A 27,725-nucleotide genomic window follows, 5' to 3' on the forward strand; every position below is an offset into this window, starting at 1 on the left:
AAGGGGATCTTTCTTGCAAAATCATAGATTACAACTGTAGTAATTTATGTTTATCCTTGAAAAAAATGATATTTTTTTATATAAATAAAATGCATGCATGTATGTATGCATTTGTTCAAATGGATTCAAATTGAGTTAGGTTCAATTGGATCGGGCTAAGCTACTCGAGGTCTCACCCCGAGGCCTTTCTAAATTTAGTTCAAGTAGAAGTTTTTGGCTCAAGCCGAACCTATAGCCCAAAAACTCAGGCCCAACCCATGCAGAAATTCAGGTTGGGCCCATCCAAGTTGCAGCCCCATAAAGTGGACTACATAGTAGATTCAATCTTAGTTGTAGAAGCAAAAATCAGGTAGACATCCTGAGAGCATAACATTTGGCATTATACCCCATAAGTTTAGTATATAAATATTGAACTAGATGTCATGTTGTCATGGTGTGCATACGATTTTTGCTTCTAGAAGATCCTTGCTCAGTTGTTAGTTACAATCATTCTAGGGTTGGCCACGTCAAAAGAGTGTTTGGTTCACTACGAATCAGTAATTTTGAGGGGGGTACGGTTATGATATGGAAAAGATATGATATCTGAAATATTTTTGACCAGTCAACTGAAATCACAAACCGATAGCCAATCAAGTGTTATTTATCAAAATTCATGGGTGGATTTTGATTGGTCAAAATTTTTCCCATACCATATTTTTTCTACATCATAGATTTTTCTTTTTGAGGAATTCAAAGAATCTCCCTATTTTTTACTATTTTGAGAAAGCACGGTTAATTAAAATAGGGCAAATCTATAATGCCAAAATGGTATGATACCGAAATAGCTTAAATGCATCAAAAACTAACTGTGAATCTTTACGAATACCATCTGATTGATTACGATTTTTTATGATACAGGTTAGTTGGTTATAAGTTTTACCATGAAATCAAGTTGAATGGATTCCTCTATTGGTTCTTGAAAAATTGATTTTATCTAATGATGTGAAAATTTTAAAAAGATCTTTCTCTGAGCCCTCTTCACCACCGTACTCATACTTGGTCGAGCTGTCCTAAGTTCTTTCGTCCAAACAATTCACAATATATTTTTTTTAGCATATCCCAAGATGTTGCGACCTAGGAAGAAACTAATCCCGGTACAACATTTTGGGGAGTTGAAAAACGAAGTTCTTTCTTCTTTGTCTCGTGCCACATTCCAATGAATGATGGACCTAACTCATGAGATTTACCCAGTTTCCCTAATCAACGTACAAGAAGAACGGAACTGAATGTTAATGCGCATGACTTTTTTTCAATGTTTTGAAAAATCGGACCGGCCGGATGGTTAAATCGATTAACTCAACAACCGTTCAGGCAATTAGTTCTGTTTTACCTTAAAATCGTTCTTAAATTAAAAATTGTTGATTCGGTCAATGATCCATTGACTCAGGCGGTCAAACCATTAACTTAAATAATGATTTTTGGATGTTTTTTATTTTAATTATTTTTTTAAATCAGAAAGGGCCGCCATTAAAACCAGATGATCAGACCATCTAACTCAAAAATCGGTGACTAAAACGATTTCATGTCCAATCTAATTTTTAAAACCTTAGTTTTTTCGAGCAAATGCCGGTATGAGGAAGCACCATTTATGAGAATGAAAGTGCAACTGTGACCACACAAACCCTCTCTCGTATTGTTATACATGCCAATTCATGACCCCGGATCCCTTTTTATGACATATGCCATGGTTCTTAAAACCGGATCAGACTGGACTGTCGGACCAGAGAAACCGGGAACGAATCAGATGACCAGTTCCGTTTTACCCCAGAATCATTACTTCCCCAAAAAATCGTTGATTTGGTCAGCAAACCGCTGACCCAGACACTCGAACCATTCAAGATGTTCAACGATTTGACTGTTTACTTTTTTTGTCAAAACAGATCGTCCATTTGATTCGAACAATTGGACCGTTCAACCCAAAAACCAGACCCCTAACCGGTTCAGTTTTAAAAACCATGACCTATGCTCCTATGAAATTAGAGACTGATATGTTTCTATACCCTATAGAGTAAACAGTACTCCAACGCGGTATAACTCTTTCTTTTAACTAACAATTACATGATTGAAAATCATGCAAGAAAGCGGCAATAATGCATGTAATTAATCATATAATCAAAAGTCCAAGCAACTGATGATGGCCTAGAAAAAAAAGGGAAAATTTCTGATCAGTGGCATGTACTTTAGGGTTGTCAGTCCTAAACTCACAAGATGTGTTTAATAGTTTTTTGTCATTTATATAATGACATGTGCTACTTAAAACTTTTAAAAATGTTAAAACTATTCTTAAAAAAAGACATTGTTCATTATCTTCTACCTTAAGATTGAGATATAGCCTAAATCCTTGAAATTGATACAGAGCCCAAATCATTATGATCTGATGAATTAAAAAAACTTGTTCAGCAAACGTATGAAATTCAGCTGCATAACATCCAAAAAACAAGAAAAGTTTGTTTCTTTGGCTCCTCTTCAACCATCACTTCCTTCATGCTAGGGGCGAGTATTATTTGGTTAAAATCAAAAATTTTGATTTCAATTTTTTTTTCAATTAATTCAGTTTTTTGTAAATTTTGGTTTTAAGTTTGTTTTCAAAATTAAAAAACCAATTAACCGAACTAACCAAAATATATTATATAATATATAATATATAATATATAGGGAAAATTCCTTATCAGTACCCTATAATTTGGCTTGAGTGATAATTTGATCCCCAAAGTTTAAAATGGATAATCTAGTACCTCAACTTTCAAAACACTAGTACTTGTTGTTAATAACCGTCAACCAATGTGTAAAATGGTGTAATTACCCATCGTTGCGATAAATGATTCCTCTCTTTTTTTAATTAAAAAAATAAAAAAGATGAAACCATGTGAAGGCAAACCAGACGAACGCTTGTTGCCGGTGAAGACTAAAGAGAAAAGGTGTGGTGATGCGATGCGAGGCTTCACGCTTCAGGCTACTCGATGAAACCATGTGAAACCCAAAAACAAGCCACACTGTGGACAATCTCAACAATTGTTGCTAGTGTTGGAGAAGACAAATGCTTGTTGCTAGCGTCAGAGAAGGCAAACCAGAAGTCCAATCTAGACGGTTGGGCTCGTGAAGCGACTAATCGATCAAGATGTCGTCTCTCCACCACCGTCCTATGTCCACCATCTTCTTGCGGTATTGACCCTTATGTCGAACCTCTTGTTGCCTCCACCCCTGGCATCTGTTTCATTGCTCTGCCTCAGGTCAACCCATCGTCATCGGAAGTTTATGTAAGTTTGGAAGGGTTCGCATCTCCCTTCATTGAAAGTCACAAACCACACGTTAGGCACTCTCTCACCCAACTTATGTTGTCCAGTTTTGGTGTTGGCACGGTTTGATTCGCTAGGTTGGTGATCAATTTCTTCTGCACCTCCACGATCGATGTAGCCAACGAGTTCGGCATCCCTTCGTACTTGTTCTTCTCTTCTACCGCTGGCCTATTGGGTCTTATGCTCCACCTTCCAACACCCAATACTCAAATTCCCACTAGCACCGAGTTTAAGGACGCAAAGACTAAGTTAAAATTCCCAACCTTTGTCAACCCAATTCCTCCATTCTTGTTGCCTATGCCCAACCATATGGAACAGGTCCGCATAATAAATACGTTTGACGACATCGTAGGTGAACTAACTGACGAAGCGATTGTTGTTGAGGTCGAGCTTGTGGAGCAACTTCAGACGATACCACAGAAATAGTTGAAGTTATGGTGGAAAAGAGCCAGATCCGTTAAGAGGCCAAGCTCGGGTGGGAGATACCCAACATTGTCAGCGTGGTTGAGATTGATGTCGGAGACTTATTGTTTATGGTGTAAGTTGTTAAGGCAACAGGTCCGTACACTCAACAATGGAGATCAAAAATCCTCCTTCGGTCTTCAAACCCAGGACTGAAGAGAACCTTTTTCCCTTCTTTTATTTGTTTAAAGAGAAAGGGGAAATGGTCCAAAAATTATCAATAACGGTAATTTTGACATTTTTTTAATTGTTTAACCCACATATGGTGTCACATGATGGCGTTAGTTGACGATCTGCTAATAATCCAAAATACGAGGTACTGATCAAGAATTTTTCCTAACATATAATATATAATATGTTATATATTTATATATTAATATATTATAATAAAATTATATATATATATATATATATATATATATATTAATAAAATTTGGTTTTAACTGCTTCTATTATTTCGATTTTCTTGTAATTCGATTTTAGTTGGATTTTTTAAATTTTAATTTATTCAGTTCGATTTTAACTAATAAGCCGAATGCTCATCCATAGACCTTCTCAATAAGCTTTCTATTCAAATGCGAATCCTGCTAATATTGGCAAGTTATTTAAAACAAGAGTATACTTCGATTTGTACTAAGAATCACCTCTGAATCCTCTGGGATCACCCTGACAGAACCAACCAGCATTTCCTGAACATCAAGAATTAACATCATACCCTCTCTTCTTATCAAATCTGTCTGTATTCTGTTCACAATCATATATTTGATTCCATCACATTCGAGACCCGTTACCCTATCAGTGTCCCTCAAGTTAGTAATATCCGGTGTAGTAACAAGGACAGCCTTGTTCACACTAGAGTAATAACAGTAATGAATCGAGTGTCAATACATGCAGGACAGTCTGTAAGAATGAAGTCGAGGTAACCTTCGGGGCGGGATTTTAAGGCACCGACAAGCCAAATATAGAGAAGCTCGAGGTTGGACCACCACTTATCACGGACTAAAGTCTGGTCAAGGCGGCAATCGCCATTGAGGACCTCAATGGCGGTGTAATTAACACGATTTTCCAAGCCAAGAAGGAGGTCGAGATTGCGGAGGCCAACATTGGCGTCAATGGCAGCAATGGAGAAGCCAAGACAAGCGAAGGAGAGACCCAAATTGGCGGGGGCGGTGGTTTTTCCAACGCCGCCTTTTCCGGAGGTGATGACAACAACACAATGAGTCTCTCTGGCTAATTGGGGTTTCTGATCCATTGAATGACCAATTGGATTGTCGTGTTGTAATTCCCGTAATTAGGTTTGATTGGTTTTACGACAGTGTCGGGAGCTGACCAATGAAATAATTAGGTTTCATCAGTCCATTCCTGAACGGATTTTTCATACCTAATGGGTATTTATTCTCTTCAAGGTTCTGGTTTTTATTCTATGAAGACCTGGACTTTAACATTAACGAAGGCAATGATTCTCCATCACAGTCGCCGCATTTGAAGAGCTACCAAATTAAGCTGCTCTGCTCGAATTGGTTCATGTAGAAGTGGCAAATAAAGAAAATTTAATGACTGATGGGTATTTTTATTTTATTTTATTAACAGATAGGGACCTAGTTTCTCAAAGTTCTAGGATTTTATTATTTCTGAATTCTACTATAAACCTATAAACATTTAAAATGCTAAATACCCCTATCTTATACACCAATGTTCATCTCTAATTCTCTCCAAAAATAAAACAACTGATGATGGCTCAATTGGTATGATCTCTGATTTGTTGTAATAGAGCCCAAGGATCAAATTCGGCTGCCACCAGGGTCGGAGTTTAAGGGGATGGACTCGGCTACTTGTGAAGCAGTGAAGCACTGGTGCACAAAGTATAGGTGCACATTCTATTTTAGTTTTGCAACCAGATGAAATAAAATAAAACTCGAAGGGAAGTAAAACAGAAAGCAAAAGTGAGTCAGAATTTGCATTCTTCTCTTTGGCATTCTAATGTACGAATGCAAATGAAATTGTAGTACAAAGTTACAAACATAAGAATTATCTCTACACGCAAAGAAGCAACTGCCTGGTATTGGTGGTTAAATCTTCAACCCAGCTCCGCCTATAAGCTTGTCACCTCAACTATCGAAGTCTCAAACCCAACGTCGTTAACTGCTACCAAGAAAAAAAGGATTCTAGATCCCTATAGTCAGTTGGTCCTGCTATCTGTCCATCTTTCCCATTACTCGGTTTCATAAACCAGTAACCCGGGGAAAATGGAAGCTGCAAATTCTGCAATTGAGGCCTTCTAATTTCTTTTGCATGGGCTTACCGTACTCTGGTATAGGCAGAGAAGAGCTGCTGATCCATTGAGAATATGTCAGTTGTGGATACATAGCGAGAGAGAGCTTGAAACCAATAATTAGTTATATTAAAGGTCTTGCCTTTACAAAGCAATATTCCTCCTAAACGGGTGAGAGCACCAAGTTCATTGACAAGAGAGACAATTTACAATTACAGCTCTCTGATAGTATTACAAGCTTTAAATTGGATAATTAACATTAATAGGAAGGCCTTGAAAAAGGCATATTTTCAATAGTTAATTCACTAAAAAAAATTCTTTCCAAGCTAATAATAGAGAACTCTCTTGCCATTTTTAACATTTCTTTCATCTGTATCCTCACTAATGCTATACAACAATAAGCCTAGCTTTAGGCCAAGGCACTAAGGCACTAACACAGTTAATAATATAACCATCAAAAATGGCTCATACTGTATGAAGCACCCAAGCAAAGAATCGGATAAGCTATATGGTGAAACCGTGAAAGTCACATGATCAGAATGAAATGGAATTCTGTTGCTAAACTCAATGATCAAGAGCACCCACAGAAGAGCTCAATTTGTGAATCTGGTAACATGGTAACAAGGATAATGATGAAAAGGCAAGACAAGAAAGTCTATAAGCATAAAAAAAACACAGAATACAGCTTCCAGGGAAAACAAGTACCTTGTTCACAAGCAAGTTTACTTGTTCTCGATACATCTCCTTCAAGTCCACAATATCAGCTCGAAGTTCTTCCAGCTGCAAATATATATATACTTGCAACAGTTACCACTTTAGATCCATAAGAAACAAAACCAATTTTCAAATTTAGTACTAGAACCAGAAACAGGAACACCAAAAGCAACTGAATCATGTGCCAGTACACAACAAAGACCCTGAAGTGTTGTTTTTCCCTTTCTTTGAACTTCCAAGTGCCCCAATACAGTTTTAAGGCTTCACAAAAATCAAAACTTCAACTAAACCAGAATTTTATATCCTGCCAAGTTAGACTCATAGCAAGTAAACCAGTTGTTATAGTTTAATCTTAGACATGATTAATGAGTCCTCAACAAATCTATAGCAAGTAAACTAGTTTTTGCAATCTCTGAAATCTCATAGCAAGGTATCGAGACTTGGGAAAGAAAATATTTTCCAGGATTTTACTCCAGGTGAGGAACATTTTTCTTACAGAGCATTCACCAATATGTATAATTTTGTTTTTGAAAAAAAAAATACTACATAAGCAAAAACAACAAGATTTTTTTTTTTTTTGTGGCAGTTGCTTTTGGTTTGAAAAATAAAATCATAAAAATTGGCAAAAAATCACTTTTTAAGAAAACCATAGGAAAACAACCATCTTAGGGGGTGTTCACCAACGTGTATGGTTTTGTTTTTTAAAACAAAAGTAGCTGCCATATTAGCAAAAAATATAGAAATGTCCATTACAAAGACCACCACTTTCCATCCACTTGGACAATGGGATGTTTTGGTGAGTAATACATAGTTGGGTCCTTTGATTTATTGGATCCATTTTGAAAGTTTTGCCTTATTAAACCTTTATTTTTCAGGTTGCTCCCAAACAACAAGAAAACTAATATGAGAAAAAAAATTCTAGAAAATTTTCATGACAAAATTATTCTCTAGAGAAAAAAAAAAGTTCAATAAAACAAATCAATCCCAAAAGATCAGCATTTTGGAGAGATATTCAGTCTATACAATGACAATATGATAGGAAATTAAGAAAAAAGGAGAGAGATTTCATGTAATGTCTTCTATACTATCTAATTCTTGTTTAGCTTCTTTTCTTTTCATTTCTCAGTGTAATATGCTAGCTTTGACATGCTTTTGTCCCACTGCATCCGTCTGCTTTGTGCATGCATTGCATTCAAACTTTTAGTAAAGGAAACAAGAACCTGAACCCACAGCAATACAGCTAGCACATGCATTGGTTCTCAGATTGCAAGGAAAATATCTCATTGTTTCCTAGGAGAAAAGAAGCCAAAAGAAATGAAAACTTTAACCAGGTAAAGCCTATATGTGTAAATAGAATCCAATGCAATATGCACCTCTTCATCACGTTCACCCATCAACTCCAATGCTTTAGAATGCCTTCTTCTTAATGCTTCTAGCTCTGCCCGTAAGCCAGGCAGCACAGATGCCTCTGTTCGTAATTTTTCACTCTGTGAACAACCATAGTAATTCAAGTTAAGCAATATTACAAGAAATAAGAGCAGAGAGAAACTAATGTAAACAAACCTGTGCTGTCATTTTAACCAATTCCTCTGCAAGAGAGTCACGAATGGATTCCAAGGATGCCTGAAGCAAATGATCAAAGTAGAAATTAAAACAGTCATCTAAAATAGACTGGAGTTAGAAGTGATCTGTTACAAGTGGAAGGGGATAGAAGAGCTAGGGATAGACCAAAAAGGGCATGGATAGAAGTAGTAAGAAATTATTTAAGAACTAATAATTTAACGGTGGATATGGCTTTAAATAGAATGGATTGGCAAAACAGGATTCATGTAGCCAACCCCATATAGTTGGGATAAGGAAATGGAATTCAACATTAATAACATGATGATGATGATCTAAAATAGACTAGAACTCAACATTAATAACATTAATAACATGAAGATGATGATCTAAAATAGACTAGAACTCAACATTAATAACATGGAGGAAAATCTAGAAGCACGTGGAATTCCTGTGCCACATGAAAAAGAGGTTTAAAGAATGATAGGATTTCTAGGTTTAAAAGGAATAAAAAATAAGCCTTTACCTGACAATGAAAGAATCTTATTAGAAAAGAAACATTAAATGAAGGCATAAAAAACATGACAAGATTATATCAACTTGCAAAGAGACTAGACAGTGCAAATATAAGTCACTTTGAGAGGAAAATTGCTTGGTACACTTGAAGCAAGTTGGTGTACCACAGGAATGCATTCAAGTACCAATAATGAAAAACTATATAACTAGAAGCAATATATAGATATATGTGTGTATGTGTGTGTGTGTGTGAAAAACTGTATAGCAATGACAAGAGTCAAGGTGTTCCCACAAACATGTTCCCAGGTCAGACGTACGAGATAGGAAAGTAAACGCATGATGAATGATCCATACCAAACGAGACATGTATGATGCAAGTTTGCCATCCTTCTGACAGAGTGTGTGTGTGTGAAAAACTATATAGGAATGACGAGTCAAGGTGTTCCCACAAACATGTTCCCAGGTCAGACGTAAGAGATAGGGAAGAAAACATATGATGAATGACCCATACCAAACGAGACATGTATGATGCAAGTTCGCCATCCTTCTGACGGAGTGTTGATTCAAAAGCATTTGGCGTCATGCTCTTTAAATAACAAGGTGTTGTGGTGGTCTCACCAAGATGTCTCTGCTCAGAAAAGCTGTCAGATAAAGATGCTTGTAGGAAGAAGCTCTCTTCCATGCTGCCTAGGCTTCTAGCATTAGAAAGCTTCTGCATAGAGGCATTTCCTACAAATGTGAAGATATAATCAATGGGTAGAGACAAAACTAAGGACAATGAAGTGGCACAACTTAAACCATGGACTACCATTGTCAATACAAGGCTTTGATGTCAGAGCTTGATCAGATATTGCAGAAGGTTCAATGTGAGTAGTCCTTTCCAAGTCCAACCTAGCAGTTTTCTCCCTTTCCAACTCCTAGCAGTCAATACAACCTAGCAGTCAGGAATTCAGCACTGAACATAAATTTTAGGAACAGAATACCCTATATAGAATGAACAATGAAATGTGATGGTTAACAGATCTACTCATCAATTGCCTGAATTTCTTATCACAAACACTGAACATGTAAACAACTTACTTATGTTCCATTTAAGTAAAATATTTTAAACAATGAAAAAACAGGGGATGGGATGTTATAATATGTTCCTTTTCAATCATAGCTTGAAAACATCCAGGTATTAAGAGGAAAACTGGGTTGACCTCATCTACCTGGGGACCTTGTCCCATTAGTTCACTCAAGAATATTTTGGTAATTCGCACAGAAAAAGATAGAATTTGTACTAGTTTTCCCCTTCAGCTTCCAGAGCTTCCATATCTAGTTTAACTCAATTGAGTTTCAGAAGCCATTACAAAAGACAAGATGAGGTTTGTACAAGTATTCCCCTTTGGCTTGTAACTTAAATATATTTAAGTTCAAAATTTCCCTGCAAATGTGAGCAGATCAGATAGTATATTTGTGAACATATCTCAATATTGTAAATATTGTTAAAAAAGAGGTCACTTTGGACAATGACAGTGGATAAGGAATCTACAATACTACATGTAAAGTGACTTTAATCAATCTTTTTCCTTGAATGGTGACAAGTTGATCAAAAGACAAAAAACATAAACACAAACAACCCAAAATGGAAACTCTGACAGCAATATATCAAGTAAACAGGAAAAATGAATAGCACCAAATGAATATCATCATTTCATTTTTTTTCATGCATATATTGACTAGAAATAAACACATTTCCAAACTAAACTTCCTTTTTTTGTGTGTGTTTTCTTTCTTTGGTGGGAGAAGATGGCTTGTGCTTCAGATATCAATTTTCTACAAGTTATTAATTGGGGATTCACTCTTCTTCATCCCTCACCCCTCAAAAACATAAAGATCAAATATGACTTGACTCTGCAGAAAATGAACAACACTGAAACTCCCAAACATTTAGCACTTTTTTCATCAAAGAGACGTATAAAAAGAAATATAGAATTAAGTGAAACTTCATTAAAGATTTTTTTTTATATCCAATATATTTGGCTATAAAAGTTAAACATGTCAGATAACTAATAATTGATACAATCCAGAGAATAAGTATTCACCACTATCCATGTAGGATAATTAGATAAAGTGGCATATGAAACATAGGGACCATTGTGTTCCATGATTTGTGGAGATAGGTGTGGAAGAATTGACATTGCAACCAAACAGGGTGGGAAATAAATATTTCCTTGCAATTTCCTTTCTTAGTAATGTATTTAGTGGAAATAATATTATGGCTATTTCAAGTGCAAGCAAAAAGAGCCATTCCTAGTCAATATACTGTTTTGAGTCCAACCCATTTCCAGAAAAGCATTTCATCTGTTTGGCAGAAATCCAAAGAATGTCGCTAAAGTCAATAAGCATGACAATATAGAAGTTTGATTGTTCAACAGGAAAAAGAACCTGCTGTAATAATTCCCTCTGCGCCAGTGCATCTTGCAACTCTTGTTTGTGTTTCTTCTTGAGCTCCTTGACTTCTTCTTCAAGTTGACTGGCACGACCTTCAAGAGTGTCAGCTTCCTCCTTTGCTGCAAGGTATTCCTGCCTATTCTCAGCTGCTCTTTGTCTCTCCTTTTCAAGGGACCGATTTAGCTGTGTTTGCTCTGCTCTAAGACATGAAATCTAAAATATCTCACTTGAGTAAGTGAACATCCCAGTAAAGGCTTCAACAATTACAAATAACTCATGGCCAAAGAAAAAAGAAAAAACCTGTGCTTCAAGAACATTTATACGAGATAAGGTTTGAGATAAGCGTTCATTCACAGACCGCTCACTTTCCTCTGCAGCTGCAGCTTTGGCCTCTGCCTCCTGTTAATCCAATGGCAAAAAGATTTCAGGCTAACAACGCCCAAGGACAAAAATTCAATTCAGAAAATATGGGAAAGAAATCATTTCAAAACTCCTAAAACCTGGAGCCGAGAGTTTAGGGATCTCTCCACAGCAGCCCAGGCTTCTGCTCTCCTGACTGTTGTCTCCTGTAATCATTGAAAAACAGATCAAATTCAAAAGACTGAATAACCAATTGGAGGGGGTGTAAGACATAAAATTTCTTGACAGAATCAACACTCCTTTGCCTGAAAATCTATCAATTTGAGAACTGAACCTGCATAGCTTCAATTTGCCTTAAAAGTGGCCTAGTAGACTCAGGAACTTGTGTAATCAACTCCTCACACCGGCGTTCACTTGCCTGGAAAATAGCTGAACCAATATCAACCCAAAGTTTGAAAAGCATTGGTAACAAATAAATAGAAATATTCAAGGAGCCGCTTTTAATCTAGTGGCATAGTCACAAGAAGTTCAGAGGAATACTTGGTAACGCTTCTGAAGATCTTCAATATCCCTCCGAAGCATGTCTTCTCTAAAAACTGCCTACAAAATCAATCAAACCACAAAAATGATCATAATATCCAGGTAGTTAGCTGAGCAAGCTCAAGACCTCATGATTCAAACAAGTACCTGATGCTCCTTCTGAGTAAGAGTTTGCCTTAATTCTTCAAGTGCTTGAACAAGTGTAGCTTCACGTTCTTCTGCCTCTCTCAGACGACACTCAAGTTCAGTTCTGGCTTCATTGTTGGCCCGTGCCTCAGCTAATGCTTCAGCCTCCTTGGCTTCATTCAGAGCATTCATGTAATATTCTTTTTTACTAGAAAGTTCTGCTTGGTGTTTTTCTATTGTTTCTTGCAGTAATTTCTCGGTTGCTGCTTTATCTCTTTTAATACTCTCTACTTTATTCTCTTCTACCTGGAAATGGAACAGACAATGCACCAAGAAATTAGTTGTTGACATCAATGAACAAACCTATTGCAGTAACTTCATAAAGTATAAATTGTGAATAACATTTTAGCAATTCATTGAATTTCCAAATTGTGAATAGGTTGATTAACCCTAGTTCAGTTCTAGGTCGGAAGTATGTAAGAAGAATAGAAGAAGAAGACTATTCACTCACCCAGCCGACCCACTTTGTATTTATATTGTATATATTGAATTACAAAAGTCAATATTGTCCCTCATCAAGTATGGGACACAACTTAAACTCAAACAAAACAGACTATTCAATCTTAATTAGATAGACAAAAGACCTAAATACCCTTGTACTGTTGATTCTAACACTCCCCCTCAAGCTGGAGAATATATGTCATATAGTCCCAACTTGTCACATATGTAATCCACTCTTCCCCGAGACAGCCCCTTTGTAAACAAATCTTCCCACTGGTTTCCTAAACTCACATGAGCTGTAGTTATCACTCCATCGATCACTTTTTCTCATACAAAGTGGCTGTCGACTTCAATATGCTTTGTTCTCTCATGGAAGATTGGATTAGAATAAATGTGTACAACAACTTGATTATCACAGTGCAACCTCATGGGCCTGTCAATTGAGAACCCTATTTCTTGCAAGAGATTTTTCAGCCATACTAGTTCACACGTGGTATGAGCCATAGCCCTGTACTCGGCTTCTACGCTACTCCTTGCCACCACTGTTTGTTTCTCACTCTTCCAAGTTACTAGATTGCCACCAAGGAAGGTATAATATCCTGTAGTTGACCTCCGATCCGGCATAGATCTGGCCCAATCAACATCTGTATACCCTTCTATCTCAAGAGTTCCTCCACTTTTGTATAACAAACCACGACCTGGAGCACCCTTTAGGTACCTAACTGTTCTTAGAACTACTTCCCAATGTGGAACCCGAGGATGTTGCATAAACTGACTCACCATACTTACAACAAATGATATATTTGGCCTTGTGATAGTCAGATAGTTCAATTTTCCCACCAACCTCCTATACCTTCGAAGATCATCAAACTCTTCACCTGCATCAATACTCAACTTAGCATTCAGTTCCATGGGTATTTCAGCTGGTTTGGCACCTAACAGCCCTATCATCAAACTCTTCACCTTGCAACTTCTATTTCCAGGAAGTATTTCAGCTTATCAAGATCCTTCTTGTGGAAGTGATCTTGTAGAAAGTTTTTCAACCTGTCAATCCCATTGCTGACACTACCAGTTATGACAATATCATCCACATACACCACTAACAAGATTTTCCCATCTTTTGAGTCATGGTTGAACACAGAATGGTCTACTTAACACTGTTTCATGCCAAAGTTCTTCACTACTTCACTGAATCTACAAACCTTACCATCCTCCCCCTAAGCAACAAACCCTGGTGTTGCTCCATATATACTTCCTCAACTAGATCACCAAGTAAAAAGGCATTCTTGATGTCTAACTGAAAGAGAGGCCAACCATACATTGCTGCTAATGAAATTAACACCCAAACTAAACCAATCTTAGCCACAGGAGAGAATGTCTCCGTATAGTCAACACCATATAACTGAGAATAGCCCTTGGCCACTAACCTGGCCTTTAATCGCTCCACACTACCATTTGGAAGATACTTCACTATGTAGACTCACTTACATCCAACAACATGCTTACCGGGAGGAAGGGTAGTAAGTTCCCACATGTGATTGTGTTGTAAAGCAGACAATTCCTCCTCCATTGCTTGTCGCCACCCTGAAGAAGTAAGGGCTTCCTGGACAGTCTTAGGAGTGGAAACAGAGGATAGCAAAGATATAAAATGGTAATGGGAAGTAAAAAGGTGAGCAACAGAAACATAATGAGAAATAAGATGAGATGTACAACTATGTTTACCTTTCCGCAATGTAATAGGAAGATCAAGTTCAGAAGGAGGAAGTGCAACCACAGGATCTGTCAACGAGGGCTGAACTGGAGGAGGGGTCGGTGCTCTTCTATGAGTATACACTTGTGTGATTGGTGGCCTCTCAGTATTAACCTGCACTGGAGAATGTGAGGATGGAGCTTGAACAAGAACCACGGGTAAGGGGTCCTCAACCAGAACTGGAACCATTGGAAGGGGGTCCTCAACTGGAACTGGAAGTGGAATCATAGGAGCAGGAGGAAGGACATCAGTACTCGAGAAAAAAGGAACAAACTCAAAGAAAGTGACTTCCGAGCACACAAAGGATCGATGAGAGCTAGGGTTATAACACTTATGCCCTTTTTAGGCCCTGGAGTATCCAAGAAAGATGCATTTGGTGGCACGCGCATCTAACTTGTCTAAACCAAGTCCTAAATTCTGAACAAAGCAAAGACAACCAAAGACATGGGCATCTAATTGATGAGGAAACATGATGTCAAGACAGCATCACTCCAAAAACACTTTGGGACGTTCATATCAAGCATAATGGACTGAGCAGTTTCAAGTAAATGTCGATCTTTCTATTCAGCCACGCCATTCTGTTGTGGGGTATAGGAACAAGAAATTTTATGAATTATCCCATGGTGCTCTAAGTATTGTTGAAATGGTGTTGAGGTGTGTACTCTTTTGCATTATCTGAGCGAAGAATTTTAACATGAACTCCAAATTGGGTACGTATTTCAACATAAAATTTTTGGAAAATAGAGAACAATTCACTTCGATCTTTCATAAAATAGTCATGTCATCCTTGAAAAGTCATCAACAAAAATTACAAAATACTTATAACCACTGCATGACTCCACTTTATTTGGACCCCAAACATCTAAATGTACTAAAGAAAAATGACTCAAGACAAAACTCTTGGACTAAAAGAGACTCTATGGTGTTTCCCAAGCTGACACAACTCACAATCCAACAATACAAGACGAATTAAGGATGGAACCAGCAATTTCAAAGCACTGACAGATGGATGACCAAGTTTGCAATGCCACTGGAGACGGGTAAGAGATGACTAAAAAGCTATTGGCAGGCCACCACCATCAAGGTAATACAATCCACCTGCTTCATGCCCTCCACCAATCTTCATCCCCGTCTTGAGATCCTGAAACACACAAGAAGAGGGATAAAAGGTTATAGAACAATTAAGTGACTTTGTTAGTCTACTAACAGACCTAAGATTAAAAGGGATCTTAGGTACATATAAAACAAAGGATAAGGACAAGGAGGGTCAGATCAACATCACCAACACTGTAGATGGGAGAGGTAGAACCATTAGCAAGTGTAACTGTTTGAGAAGTAGAAGATGGCGAGAATGAAGAAAACATATCTGGAGTCCCAGACATATGATCCGAGGCTCCAAAGTCGATGCAGTGTGAAGGTTTGGAAGCCAAGCAAGCCATACCTGAATGGGCAAGAGTAGCTATGTTCTACTGAGAGGATGTCTGAAGGAATTTCTCATATACCTCACGTGGGAGTTGAGACATCACCATTTCCTTTCCAGAAGCACCAGTAGATGTGGAGGGGGTCTAATCAGTATGTTGGTTTTCACTAACTGTACCACTGCCACTAGTCACAGCATGATTAGCCCAAGTGTAAGGTGGACCATGTAAATCATAACAAAAAATAACAGTATGTCCCTCTAATCCACATTATGTGCATTTCCTAGGTCCATTACTTCTTCCTCTACCACGGCCTCCCCTTGACTCTCAACCTCCACTACGGCCACCAATACGATTAAACATATGATCACCTCGGTTTCCTAGAAACCCACGACCACATCCACCACCTCTATTTCCATGACCTCCCCCTCTAGTCACCACAAAACCAGACATGTCCGAGAGAGAGGAAGACTATGTAGAATCAATAGAAATCCTCTGAAGACGAGCAAACACTTCTTCAAGAGAGGGAATAGCAGACCCTCCCAGTATTTGTGCTCAAATAGGTTCATATTCAGCCTTTAAACCCACTAGAAACCTTGTCACATCAAGTTGTTCCCATGTTGTTACTGAACTTGAACATCTGGAGTCAAAGGATGATTTACATTAAGCTCATTACGAAAGTTCCTCATGCTTGCATAGTATTCTTCCAAGCTTTGGTTACCCTGCTTCAGATTAAAGTACTGATAAAGCCGATATACTCTAGTCGTATTATCTTGGCCGGAATAAAGTTTCTTAGTGTGGTCCTAGATTTCCTTAGTTTTATCCAGGAACATAAAATTAACACTAATTTTAGGTTCCATGCTATTCCACAACTAGGTCATAATCTGTGCATCCTCCTGTTCCCAATCACTAAACCCTAGAGAATCATAAGAGAGTTTCTCCTCTCTCACATGTTTCACCTTTTTCTTGGCTCTTAAAAACACGTCCACAGATTTAGCCCATGGCACATAGTTCTCACCATTTAATTTAACAGAGGTCATTTGAACATTTAAGTAATCAGGAGAAATCATAACACTTGTCTTATTGTCACCACCTTCTCCAGTTGATGCCATCCTAACCGATTCACCTCACCCCACAAAGAAATCACTATAATAAACAAAAGAGTCACCCTCTACTATTCAGCACCACACCACACACTTCACAATAAAATATAATTATGACCACACTACTGTTGTCATGAGCTCAGCACTCAAAAACCCTTTTGTCAACACACATATCCAGGTATAAACAGAAAGAAAAGAGGTTCATATGCATACCTACCAATCCACACTGCCACATAAATGAAATCCAGCCCAAAGAAAAACAACCACACTCCACTATTATCCGAATAGAAATTTCTGTTCACACCTGTCCACAACGAGCCCCCTTCGTATCATCAAGTAGAGGGCATTTAGTACACCACCACAGAAACTAGAGCCATATTTACCTCCAAGAACAAAAAATGATCACTCCTTTTTTGGCCCCTTATCGATCTTCCAATCTGTCTAAGTGTTACTGCAAAAAAAAATTCTGATATGGCGATCCCAGGAGGATGAAGGGCGATGAAAGAAGATTGAGTTCGAAACCGGTTTCTTATTGCTCTGATACCATGTGAATAGGTCAACTAACCCTAGTTCAGTTCTAGGTCCGAAGTATGTAAGAAGAATAGAAGAAGAATAGAAGGAGAAAGAGAGGAAGAGGAGAAGAAGGGTTCAGTCTAGGAGATAAAACTATTCACTCACCCAGCCAACCCACTTTGTATTTCTATTGTATATATTGAATTATAAAAGTCAATATTGTCCCTCATTAAGTATGGAACACATAACTTAAACTCAGACAAAACGGACTATTCAATCTCAAATAGATAGACAAAAGACCTAAGTACCCTTGTACTGTTGATTCTAAGACAAATGAACAAACAGCACAATCAGAAGATTGAAATATTGGTTCAAGATTAAATTGCAATCAGAAATCAGAAAGACGAAGTTGTATTAGTGTATTATTGCATTCCTCCACACTAACAAAGGACCTGGTTCCATGCATAAGACTGGAAAATATATCATGTACTCGATAATAAGAAAAGACATAGTCCACAACTTTTTTTTGATAATCAACAGAAACTTTCATTGAAGAGGGAGAGGGGGAACAAGAGAAACAAGAGAAGGGCTCAAAACAATGAGCAGATTACAACAGCTTCAGCCACAACAGCCCAAAATACAAGCATAAACAGAGAAAGAAGGGGAAAAAAAGATCTTACAAATTATAGCCCATCCCTGGGCATCCCTAGTCCCAATTTTCTCTGCCTACCCCAATTCTTTCCAACTGATCAGTTAGCATATTGGCACTCCTAGGACCCCAGTTGATTGAGGTGTTCAAAGAGGCACCAAAAGAGTGAACCAATCTCAGCAAATATCCGAACTACCATGGAGAACAGTCTTGAGCAAACTCTTCCACAATAACTGGAGCCGAACTGCAATCCAGCAGCTCATGCATTTGCAAAAGCTTTTAGCCATTCCTGAACATGGACCAATTTTTCTTTCGGTTATTTTTTCATTACATTCTTTAATTTAAGAAAAATATTTTCTGTACCATCAGTTTATATCACCATGCCATCCGCCCATCCCAATATCCAAACCAGACTGACTACCCACACCTACTTTTCAATTTCCAGCTTAGGTTTCAAAGTTTAGGCCCTAAGAATGATGAAATTGTTAAGAATGTAACCTTTCATATCATATATTTTTGGTAGAAATATATTTCATCAATAAGATATAAATAAATCTTCATGTAATACTAATATTATTGGATATCATCTGTCTGTGTGTGTGTCAAATGAGGGTGTTCAAGTGTGTGAATACATATATACATACATACGTATGAATGCATGTATTATTACTATTATATGTAATATAATAACTATTTATTAAAAGTATAAAAGAGGGTGTGGAACTTTTCTTCTTGACTAAAATACCCCTATTTTTTAATTTAGTCCCTCTCTTATTGTGATACTAAAAATGTAATTTGAACTACTACTTTTCACCTCATTTAAATACCTCTTATTAAGTCTTATATTTAAAGTATCAACTCTCATTCTCTCTTACTAAATCTTATATCTAAGGTATTTTTATCACTAATAAAGTCTACTAATAAGATCCATGTCCAATACTTTTAAAACTGACCTAAAAATGTTCAGCCCCGTTTGGCGCATCTTTTCATGCAGGCAATCAGCTTTTTAGAAGCCCGGCAGCCCACGTTTTCGTCTTTTCCAGTTTGGTTGGAAAAAGATCTAGCTGCCAAAAGACGTAATGACGAAAAGACGTGCGAAGCCCAATTTGGGTGATTTTCAAGAAGCTCCAAATGGAGCTTTTTCAGTTTTTTTCAACTCATATTTGCGCGGAAACACACCAAATGACCCGCCTTAACCAAATGGTCTTCAGGCTATCAAGATCTTAATGCAAAATCTCACTACGTCTTTTGACTCCTAGAGCTTCTAGAAGATCTTTCAAAGAAGACTTGTCAAACGGCCCCAAAAATTGTTCTTCCATCTAGGTGGCAGGTAAGCAATTCAGCCATCTGGGTCAAATGGGACAATTCATGATGTCATAGTTATATAATAAAATGTTTTAATAGAAATAAATAAAAAAATTATAAAAAAATCAAGCACATCTCTAAAAATTTTATATTAATCATATCAAAGAAAAATAAGTGTGATAAACAAAATTGTTTTTATTGATGATGGAAATGAAATACAAAATTTAAAACCAACCAAAAAATTAAATTGTATTCCTGTTTGGTGGCGGGACAACATTTCAACTCTTGGGTCAAATACATCAACCTTTGATGTCATAATTAAATAATAAAAATGAAAAAAAATATATATATAAAAAACATAAATATGGAAAGACACGTCAATTTTGCATAAGACATTTGTGCACATCTCTTGATTAAAATACCCCATTTTTTACACATAAAAATATGTGTTATAAAAAAAAGAATTATTTTTAACACATAAAAATATAAATTGTAGAAAAAATCTCAAAAAAAAATCTATATCTATATCACTCTTGAAAGTATGGATGAGCTTGTGGAACTTTTTCTCTTGACTAAAATACCCTAATTTTTGAATTTAGTCCCTCTCTAATTATTAAGGCATAAAATGTAATTTGAACTACTACTTTTCACCTCATTCAATTCCATCTCATTAAGTCTTATATTTAAGGTATTAACTCCCATTCTATCTCATTAAATCCTATATTTAAGGTATTTTTTTCTCACAAATAAATTCTATTAATTTCACCTATATCCAATACTATTAATAGCATAAATTAAAAAACCAAGTTTTTTTTAAAACTGATCAAAAAACAAAACCATTCTTCCATCCAGGTGGCAAATAAGCAATCCAACCATCCAAGTCAAGTGGATCAACCCATGATGTCATAATCAGATGATAAAAACTAAAAAATGACAAAAGCACAAAAAAAACTATGAAAAATACATAAATTTTGTAAAATATTTGGGCACATCTCTAATATTATATATTCATCGTATTAAACAAGAACAAGTGTGATAAATAAGAATTATTTATATAGACATAGAAATATAAAAAAAATGTGGAACAATTCGGACATATATTATTACTATCACCACCATCATCATCATCTAAAACTGCCACAAGCAAAGCACATGAACATTTGCACAGCAACTGAAAATTTATTAAATGCAGTAAAAGAATGATAATATGCAAACAAACCTATATTTTGCAGATAATCCACCACAAAAGAGAGAAAGGTCTACATGATTTTAGATCTTAAATACCTGAAGTCTGGTAATCAACCCTTTCTTTTCTTCTTCAAACTCTCTGATCTAGCTTTCACAGAAAAAAGGAAAAAAAAATATCCATTAGATTTTCTTTAGAAGAAAAGGATCTATGAGGGTCAACAGGATCAACATTAAACAAATCAGAAAATCAAAAGAATTGGCTGTATACCTGTGCTCTTAATTTCCTGATCTGTGATTCTTGAGCAGCTTGCTTTTTAGAAAGCTCTTCACCTGCCATGGAAGAGAATTAGATTCAAATATCAACATATGAACATATAACAAACAAACCGATTAGACTTTATGAAGGATCAAGTTACCTTAGAATTTCAAAAAACAAGAACTAAAGATGTTTGATACAAGAATAGAAATTTGATGAATAAATAATAGGCAATACTGCCTTGTTTATCCATGGATGGCCATTTAACTTTATGTATTTACAGACATTTACTTCTCTCTGAGTTCAATGCTTAACAGCCCAGTAGCAATCTTCTCAAATTAGTGAGATGTGATTAATTGATTGATCTTAAGCAGGACATAGGAGTAGCATATGCATTTCAAGAAATCCAGCAAGGAATTTGTTACGCAGATGATTAAGTTAAGTTATATTTTTGTTTACACTGACGAAGCAATTGAACAAGGAAAGTGGGATTTAGACAGCGGGAAAAGGAGGAGATTTCTAATGTACTGAGTTGGATGAGACTTCTACTTTGGTTTATTTAGATCCCATTTGACTTCCAAGTGTAGTGAAGTATTGCATCTAACCTTAATAATTGCCCTGACAAAGCATCAGCATTTCCCAGTAGCTTGTTTCTGTTTGCTATCTCTCCTAAGAAATGCAAAATCCTATCAGCACCAATAGATTCCAGTAGACTTCAATTAAATCAAGTATTGCATTTAACGTTGATTTTTCTCCAATTGTGTCTCTCCAATGAGAAGCCTCAATTTGTTAAGCCGAGGGATATCTATTCTGGATGCTATTTCAAGAAATATGGACCTCATATACAACCATTTTTACTGGTTTATCTGTGTCAGCATGCATTAGTCTAGACCTACTCATTGAAACTTATTTCCCAAAAAGAAAGTTTCCATCCACTAAACCAGTCATATTTTAAATAAATGTTTAGCTTAATTGGTGTAATCCCCTTACAAATGGCATTTAGAAACACAACAAAGATTGAAGAGATTGGTGATTGTTTTAGAGCAGCTACAGTAATCCGACCCAGTGAAGAAGGAAGAAGAAGATGAGGAAGAAGACAAGAGAAAGAGAGAACAGGAGGGTTTAGTCGAAAACTAATTAGTCACCCATTCAGTCGACCCCCTTATGTTTATTAGGTTCTAAAAACACTTACAAAGACTAAACTGCCCTCACTTAAGTGTGGGGCAGAGTACTCTAATAAAACAGCCACATAAGCAAAGTACTTAACTGACATGAGATTACTAAACTACCCCTATTCGGCTCACTCTAACACTCCCCCTCAAGCTGGAGAATATATGTCATATAATCCCAGCTTGTTACATAGATGGTTCACTTTCCCTGAGTTTAGAGCTTTTGTAAACAAATCTGCCCATTGATCATTTGAGCCCACATGTTCTGTGTTTATCTCTCCAGCAAGAACCTTCTCCCTCACAAAGTGGCAATCAACCTCTATGTGCTTTGCTCTCTCATGAAATACAGGATTGGATGAGATATGGAGTGCATCATGGTTGTCACAATACAGTCTCATAGGTTTATCCATGTGAAACCCAATTTCTTGTAGAAGATTCCTCAACCACACTAACTCACAGGTAGTATGTGCCATGGCCCTATACTCAGCTTCAGCACTACTTCTGGCCACAACCGTCTGCTTTTTACTCTTCCACGTCACAAGATTTCCTCCAAGAAATGTGCAATAGCCCATAGTAGATCTTCTATCATTCACTGAGCCTGCCCAGTCTACATCTGTATACCCCACTACTTCAAGTTTTCCTCCTGGTTTATACAATAGTCCACGGCCTGGAGCTCCTTTCAAATACCTCACAATTCTAAGAATTGCATCCTAGTGAGGTATACGAGGGTTCTGCATGAATTGGCTCATCACACTGATTGCAAAGGATATGTCGGGTCTCGTGATAATCAGATAGTTCAGCTTCCCCACTAGTCGTCTATACCTTTCAGGATCTTCAAATACTTCTCCTGTATCACTGCTCAACTTAACATTTGATTCCATAAGGGTCTCAGCCGGTTTTGCACCTAACAGTCCTGTTTCTTCCAATAGATCAAGAATATATTTTCTTTGGCACAGATTTACACCTTGTTTTGACCTGGCAACCTCTATTCCCAAGAAATATTTCAATGTCCCAAGATCTTTTGTTTGGAAATGATTTTGCAGAAATACCTTTAATTTGCCAATCCCCAATTTATCACTGCCAGTAATGACAATATCATCCACATAGACCACTAATAGAATCTTCTCAGCTTCTGAGTCATAATTGAACACTGAGTGATCTACCTGGCACTACTTCATTCCAAAACTCTTCACCACTTCACTGAACTTCCCAAACCAAGCACGCAGCGGTTGTTTCAGCCCATAAATTGCCTTCTTCAATCTGCATACCTTACCATCCTCCCCCTGAGCAACAAACCCAGGTGGTTGCTCCATATATACCTCCTCCATAAGATCACCATGGAGAAAGGCATTCTTTATATCAAGCTGAAACAGATGCCAATCATACATAACTGCCAGGGAAATTAGTACACGAACAGAACCAATCTTAGCCACCGGAGAGAATGTCTCCATGTAGTCCAATCCATACAACTGTGAATAACCTTTAGCAACAAGTCTGGCCTTCAGACTCTCCACACTACCATCTGGCAAGTATTTCACAGTATACACCCATTTACATCCCACAGCATGCTTACCAGGTGGGAGAGTAGTAAGTTCCCACGTTTGAGTATGTTGAAGAGCAGAAAGTTCCTCCTCCATTGCCCGCCGCCAATCAGGTGAACTGAGAGCTTCTTGAACATTGTTAGGTATGGAAATAGAGGATAAAAGGGAAACAAACTGTCGATGTGATGTAGAAAGATGAGATAATTAAACAAAATTGGAAATGGGATGGAGGGTACAATTGCGTTTATCTTTCCGTAAGGCAATGGGTAGGTCAAGGTCTGAAGGTTCAACAATAAAAGCCATGAGATGATCCGCAAATGAGGTAGAAGCTGGAGGAGGGGCCGGTGTCGTTTGACGTGTATACACTTGCCGGATTGGTGGACGTTCGGTGGTGATCTGCACGGGATGAGGTGATGAGTCTACTCCAACAACAACATCTGGAACTAGATCACTGACAGGGAGAGGAAGAGGAAGTGCGGGTGGAGACGAAGGCGCTTCAGGACTTGAGAAGAAGGGGACTGACTCAAAAAATGTGACATCAGGGCAGACATAGCACTTCCGGGTAATGGGATTATAACACTTATACCCTTTTTGAGTCCATGAGTAGCCAAGGAAGATACATTTAATTGAGCGTACATCTAGCTTGTCTATTCCAGGGCTCAGATTGTGGACAAAGCATACACAACCAAAAACACGAGGAATTAATGGGAATGAAGATAAAGTGGGAAACAAGATAGAGAAGGGGGACCGACCATGAAGGATGAAGGAGGGCATCCGATTAATGAGAAAACATGCAGTGAGTAGAGCATCACTCCAAAAACGTTTAGGAACATTCATGTGGTGAAGAATAGACCGAGCAGTTTCAAGAATCTGACGGTTCTTCCGTTCAGCTACCCCATTTTGTTGAGGGGTGTATGCACATGATGTCTGATGAATAATGCCATGTTGTTCTAAATACTATTGAAATGAAGTAAGAAAGTATTCACGACCATTATCTGAACGGAGAATTTTGATTGGAACACCAAATTGTGTGCGTATTTCAGCATGGAATTTTTAAAAAATGGAAAACAATTCACTAATTTCTTTCATTAAGTAAATCCATGTCATTCTTGAACAATCATCAATAAAGGAGACAAAATACTTGTACCCATTATAAGACTATTTTGATTGGACCTCAAACATCTGAATGAACCAAAGAAAAATGACTCAACATACGACTCTCAACTCTTGGACTGAAGGACACATGACGATGTTTCCCAAACTGACATGACTAACATTGCAAAGCTGACAAATGACTCAACGACAGGACCAAAATCTTGAGAGCCTTGAGAGATGGATGTCCCAGTCGGCAATGCCATTGTAGAGGAGTAAGTGAAGTCTGAAAAGCAGATGAAGATCCACCACCGTTAAGATAATACAGTCCACCAGTTTCATGCCCCCCACCAATCTTCTTCCCCGTCTTGAGATCCTAAAAAACACAAGTGAAAGGAAAGAAGGTAACAGAACAGTTAAGAGCTTTGGTTATTTCACTAACAGACATAAGATTGAATGGAAACTTAGGGACATATAAAACAAATGATAAGGGCACAGAAGCCATGTCAACATTGCCAACACCACATATGGGAGATGACGACCCATTGGCAATTTGTGATGTGGAGGTTTTAGAAAGAGAAGAGAACACACCTGGAGTCCCGACCATATGATCTGAGGCTCCAGAGTCAATAATCCAAGGAGAAGTTTTAGATGACATGCAAGCAATACCTGATTGGGCAAGTGTGGCAGTGGTATGCTGTGAAGTAGTTTGAAGGAACCGTTCATACTCATCACACGGTACGCTCACCATTTCCCTCCCAGAGGTAGATGTAGATGTGGGAGGAGTTCGGTCTGCCGGTTTACTGTCACTGATATCAACCTCACCTGCTACAGCATGATTAGCCCATTTAGAGGGAGGGCCATGTAGATCATAACAGAAATTCACTGTGTGTCCCTCTCTACCACAATGAGTACATTTCCTTGTAGCGTTATTCTTCCCTCTGCCACGGCCTCCCTCCGAGTCACGACCACTCCGACTAATCATGGAACTACCACGGCCTCCTCGGAGAGCATGACCTCCCCCTCTTGTACTATGTCCAACCCCTCTAGCTGTCACAAGTGCTGATCTATCAGACTGTGTGGAGTTCTCTGTCTGTCCCAAAGAAATTCTACGAAACCTTGAGAATACTTCCTCAAGTGTAGGAAGAGTAGAGCCCCCCAATATTTGGGCTCTAAGTGGTTCATATTCCGACTTCAGCCCCATTAAAAATCTTGTAACATCTAGTTGCTCCCTTTGTTGTTGCTGAACTTTAACATCTGGAGTAAGGGGGTGATAGACATTGAGTTCATTCCTTATATTCTTCATGCTAGCATAGTCACCAATTCAGTCGACCCCCTTATGTTTATTAGGTTCTAATTACACTTACAAAGACTAAACTGCCCTCACTTAAGTGTGGGGCAGAGTACTCTAATAAAACAGCCACATAAGCAAAGTACTTAACTAACATGAGATTACTAAACTACCCCTATTCGGCTCACTCTAACAGTGATGAATAATCTATATAACAGCCCTGCAAGAGAATAAATATGGCACAATATTGGCAATTACAGATTCCTTGTAGCTCTACCTTCGGCCATTACTTGATTGATTATCTCATCTTTTTCTTTCAAAAGTGCAACAGCATCATTTTTTTTATTTTGCTCTCTCCTTAGTGTATCCCGCTCCTTTGTAAGTGCATAAACCTGAAAACATAATTGTGATTACACATCATTGTTTGCAAAAGAAAACTAGTGCAAACATACATTGAAGAAAAAGGAGCAAGTCTAAGCAGAATTTTGCACACAAAAAAATCAGATGTGTTTACAGATACCTACAGTTTGCTCTATAGTTATACATTAGTAACATTGACGCGAGAATAAACATGAAAAATATGTAAGTAAAAAGCATCAAATCTCGTTACAGAAATAGGAGAACCTAGGTGCCCCACCCCCACAATCAGGTCCTCTATACAAAAACATACAGAATACCCTCTAGTATGCCCTAGAAAAGCTAAATCTTAAAGACTCACTCTCACAAGACTATCTATTAGAGTAGTGGCTAGTTTAGGAATCTAATGGAATGAAGGCTTAGCTTTGGAACTAAAAAGTTTTCTCCTCTCTAATTGGGTAGAAAATTGATACAGTGCAAAACATTTCAAGAAATTATCATTTTTACATTAAGAAAATTTCTTGAAAAGATCATAAGAAAACTTGAAATGTTAAAAGGGCCAAACATACCCCATATTTCAGTAGGTGCATTTCTTTTATCATCAATAAAAAGCTTTCAACAAAACTAATGAAGAAGGGAGTGCAAAGGTAATACTCAAGACATTTTGATGCAAGTCAAAAGAAAAAAAAATGTGGGTTTCAATTGAATATGTTTTTGGATTAAAGATAAATTAAATGGAAAATTTGGGATAAGTTTAGATTTAATTTCTAAAATCAAGGGCTTTGTTGAAATGGAATTAGTGTCAATAGGTTTTTATTAAATCTAGTAGAAACTGTAACATGACTAATAAGAGTACAAAGAATCACCCTACCAAAACTAGCAATTCCAGTTGTTAGGGGCCAAGAAGTTTATTTTGTGAGGCATCTGACTTGGAATATGAGATGTTTGGGCAGTGCCAGAAAGAGAGAATGACCAAGAAATATTTGCAGAAAATGAAACTAACATGGTTCAATTCTGTATTTCCAAATTCAGGAGATAAGTGTTAGACAAGCCAGAAAGTTTTTGGATAGATATTAATAGAAGCCAGACTATAGCTCCATTTCTTGGGGCTTCTAGGGATATATTTACTTTTGTCAATCATAAAGATCTCAATAATCAGAATTATTAGGTCTAGCATCTGTGGCTGCAAATGTGAGTTTATTTGTATCAAAGTTACATATTTAAATGGTGCCTTAAATCCTAAATATGCATACAGGCTTATATCATATAAA

At 37.4% G+C, this 27,725-nt stretch overlaps 1 protein-coding gene and 1 pseudogene across 5 annotated transcripts in view; both read right to left on the reverse strand.

Moving 5' to 3' along the window:
• Window positions 1-4,364: 4,364 nt before the first annotated feature.
• Window positions 4,365-5,497, reverse strand: LOC148842624 (septum site-determining protein minD homolog, chloroplastic pseudogene; annotated as a pseudogene).
• A 226-nt stretch (window positions 5,498-5,723) lies between these two features.
• LOC148842625 (golgin candidate 5-like) overlaps window positions 5,724-27,725 on the reverse strand; it is a 40,195-nt gene continuing 18,193 nt past the window's right edge. Inside the window, exons 6-20 of one of the 5 annotated variants that reach the window (XR_016103531.1) lie at window positions 26,375-26,489; window positions 21,017-21,078; window positions 20,845-20,892; window positions 12,343-12,627; window positions 12,196-12,255; window positions 11,990-12,073; window positions 11,796-11,861; window positions 11,596-11,694; window positions 11,290-11,508; window positions 9,668-9,793; window positions 9,371-9,571; window positions 8,347-8,406; window positions 8,157-8,270; window positions 6,775-6,849; window positions 5,724-6,125 (exon numbers count right to left, since the gene is read on the reverse strand). Coding sequence is in view for 2 of the 5 variants with exons in the window: in XM_088958984.1 (XP_088815110.1) it covers window positions 6,634-6,675; window positions 6,775-6,849; window positions 8,157-8,270; window positions 8,347-8,406; window positions 9,371-9,588; window positions 9,668-9,776; window positions 11,290-11,508; window positions 11,596-11,694; window positions 11,796-11,861; window positions 11,990-12,073; window positions 12,196-12,255; window positions 12,343-12,627; window positions 20,845-20,892; window positions 21,017-21,078; window positions 26,375-26,489 (1,656 nt within the window). In the remaining 3 variants the exon portion in view is untranslated. Of the gene's footprint in view, window positions 6,126-6,174; window positions 6,676-6,774; window positions 6,850-8,156; window positions 8,271-8,346; window positions 8,407-9,370; window positions 9,589-9,667; window positions 9,794-11,289; window positions 11,509-11,595; window positions 11,695-11,795; window positions 11,862-11,989; window positions 12,074-12,195; window positions 12,256-12,342; window positions 12,628-20,844; window positions 20,893-21,016; window positions 21,079-26,374; window positions 26,490-27,725 lie in introns of those variants that run through there. The other 4 variants (XM_088958985.1, XR_016103529.1, XR_016103530.1 and 1 more) reach the window with 4 other exon arrangements.

This window comes from Nelumbo lutea, chromosome 8, assembly GCF_056320005.1.
Source record: "Nelumbo lutea isolate HS-2025 chromosome 8, American lotus-T2T, whole genome shotgun sequence".
Lineage (NCBI taxonomy): Eukaryota > Viridiplantae > Streptophyta > Magnoliopsida > Proteales > Nelumbonaceae > Nelumbo > Nelumbo lutea.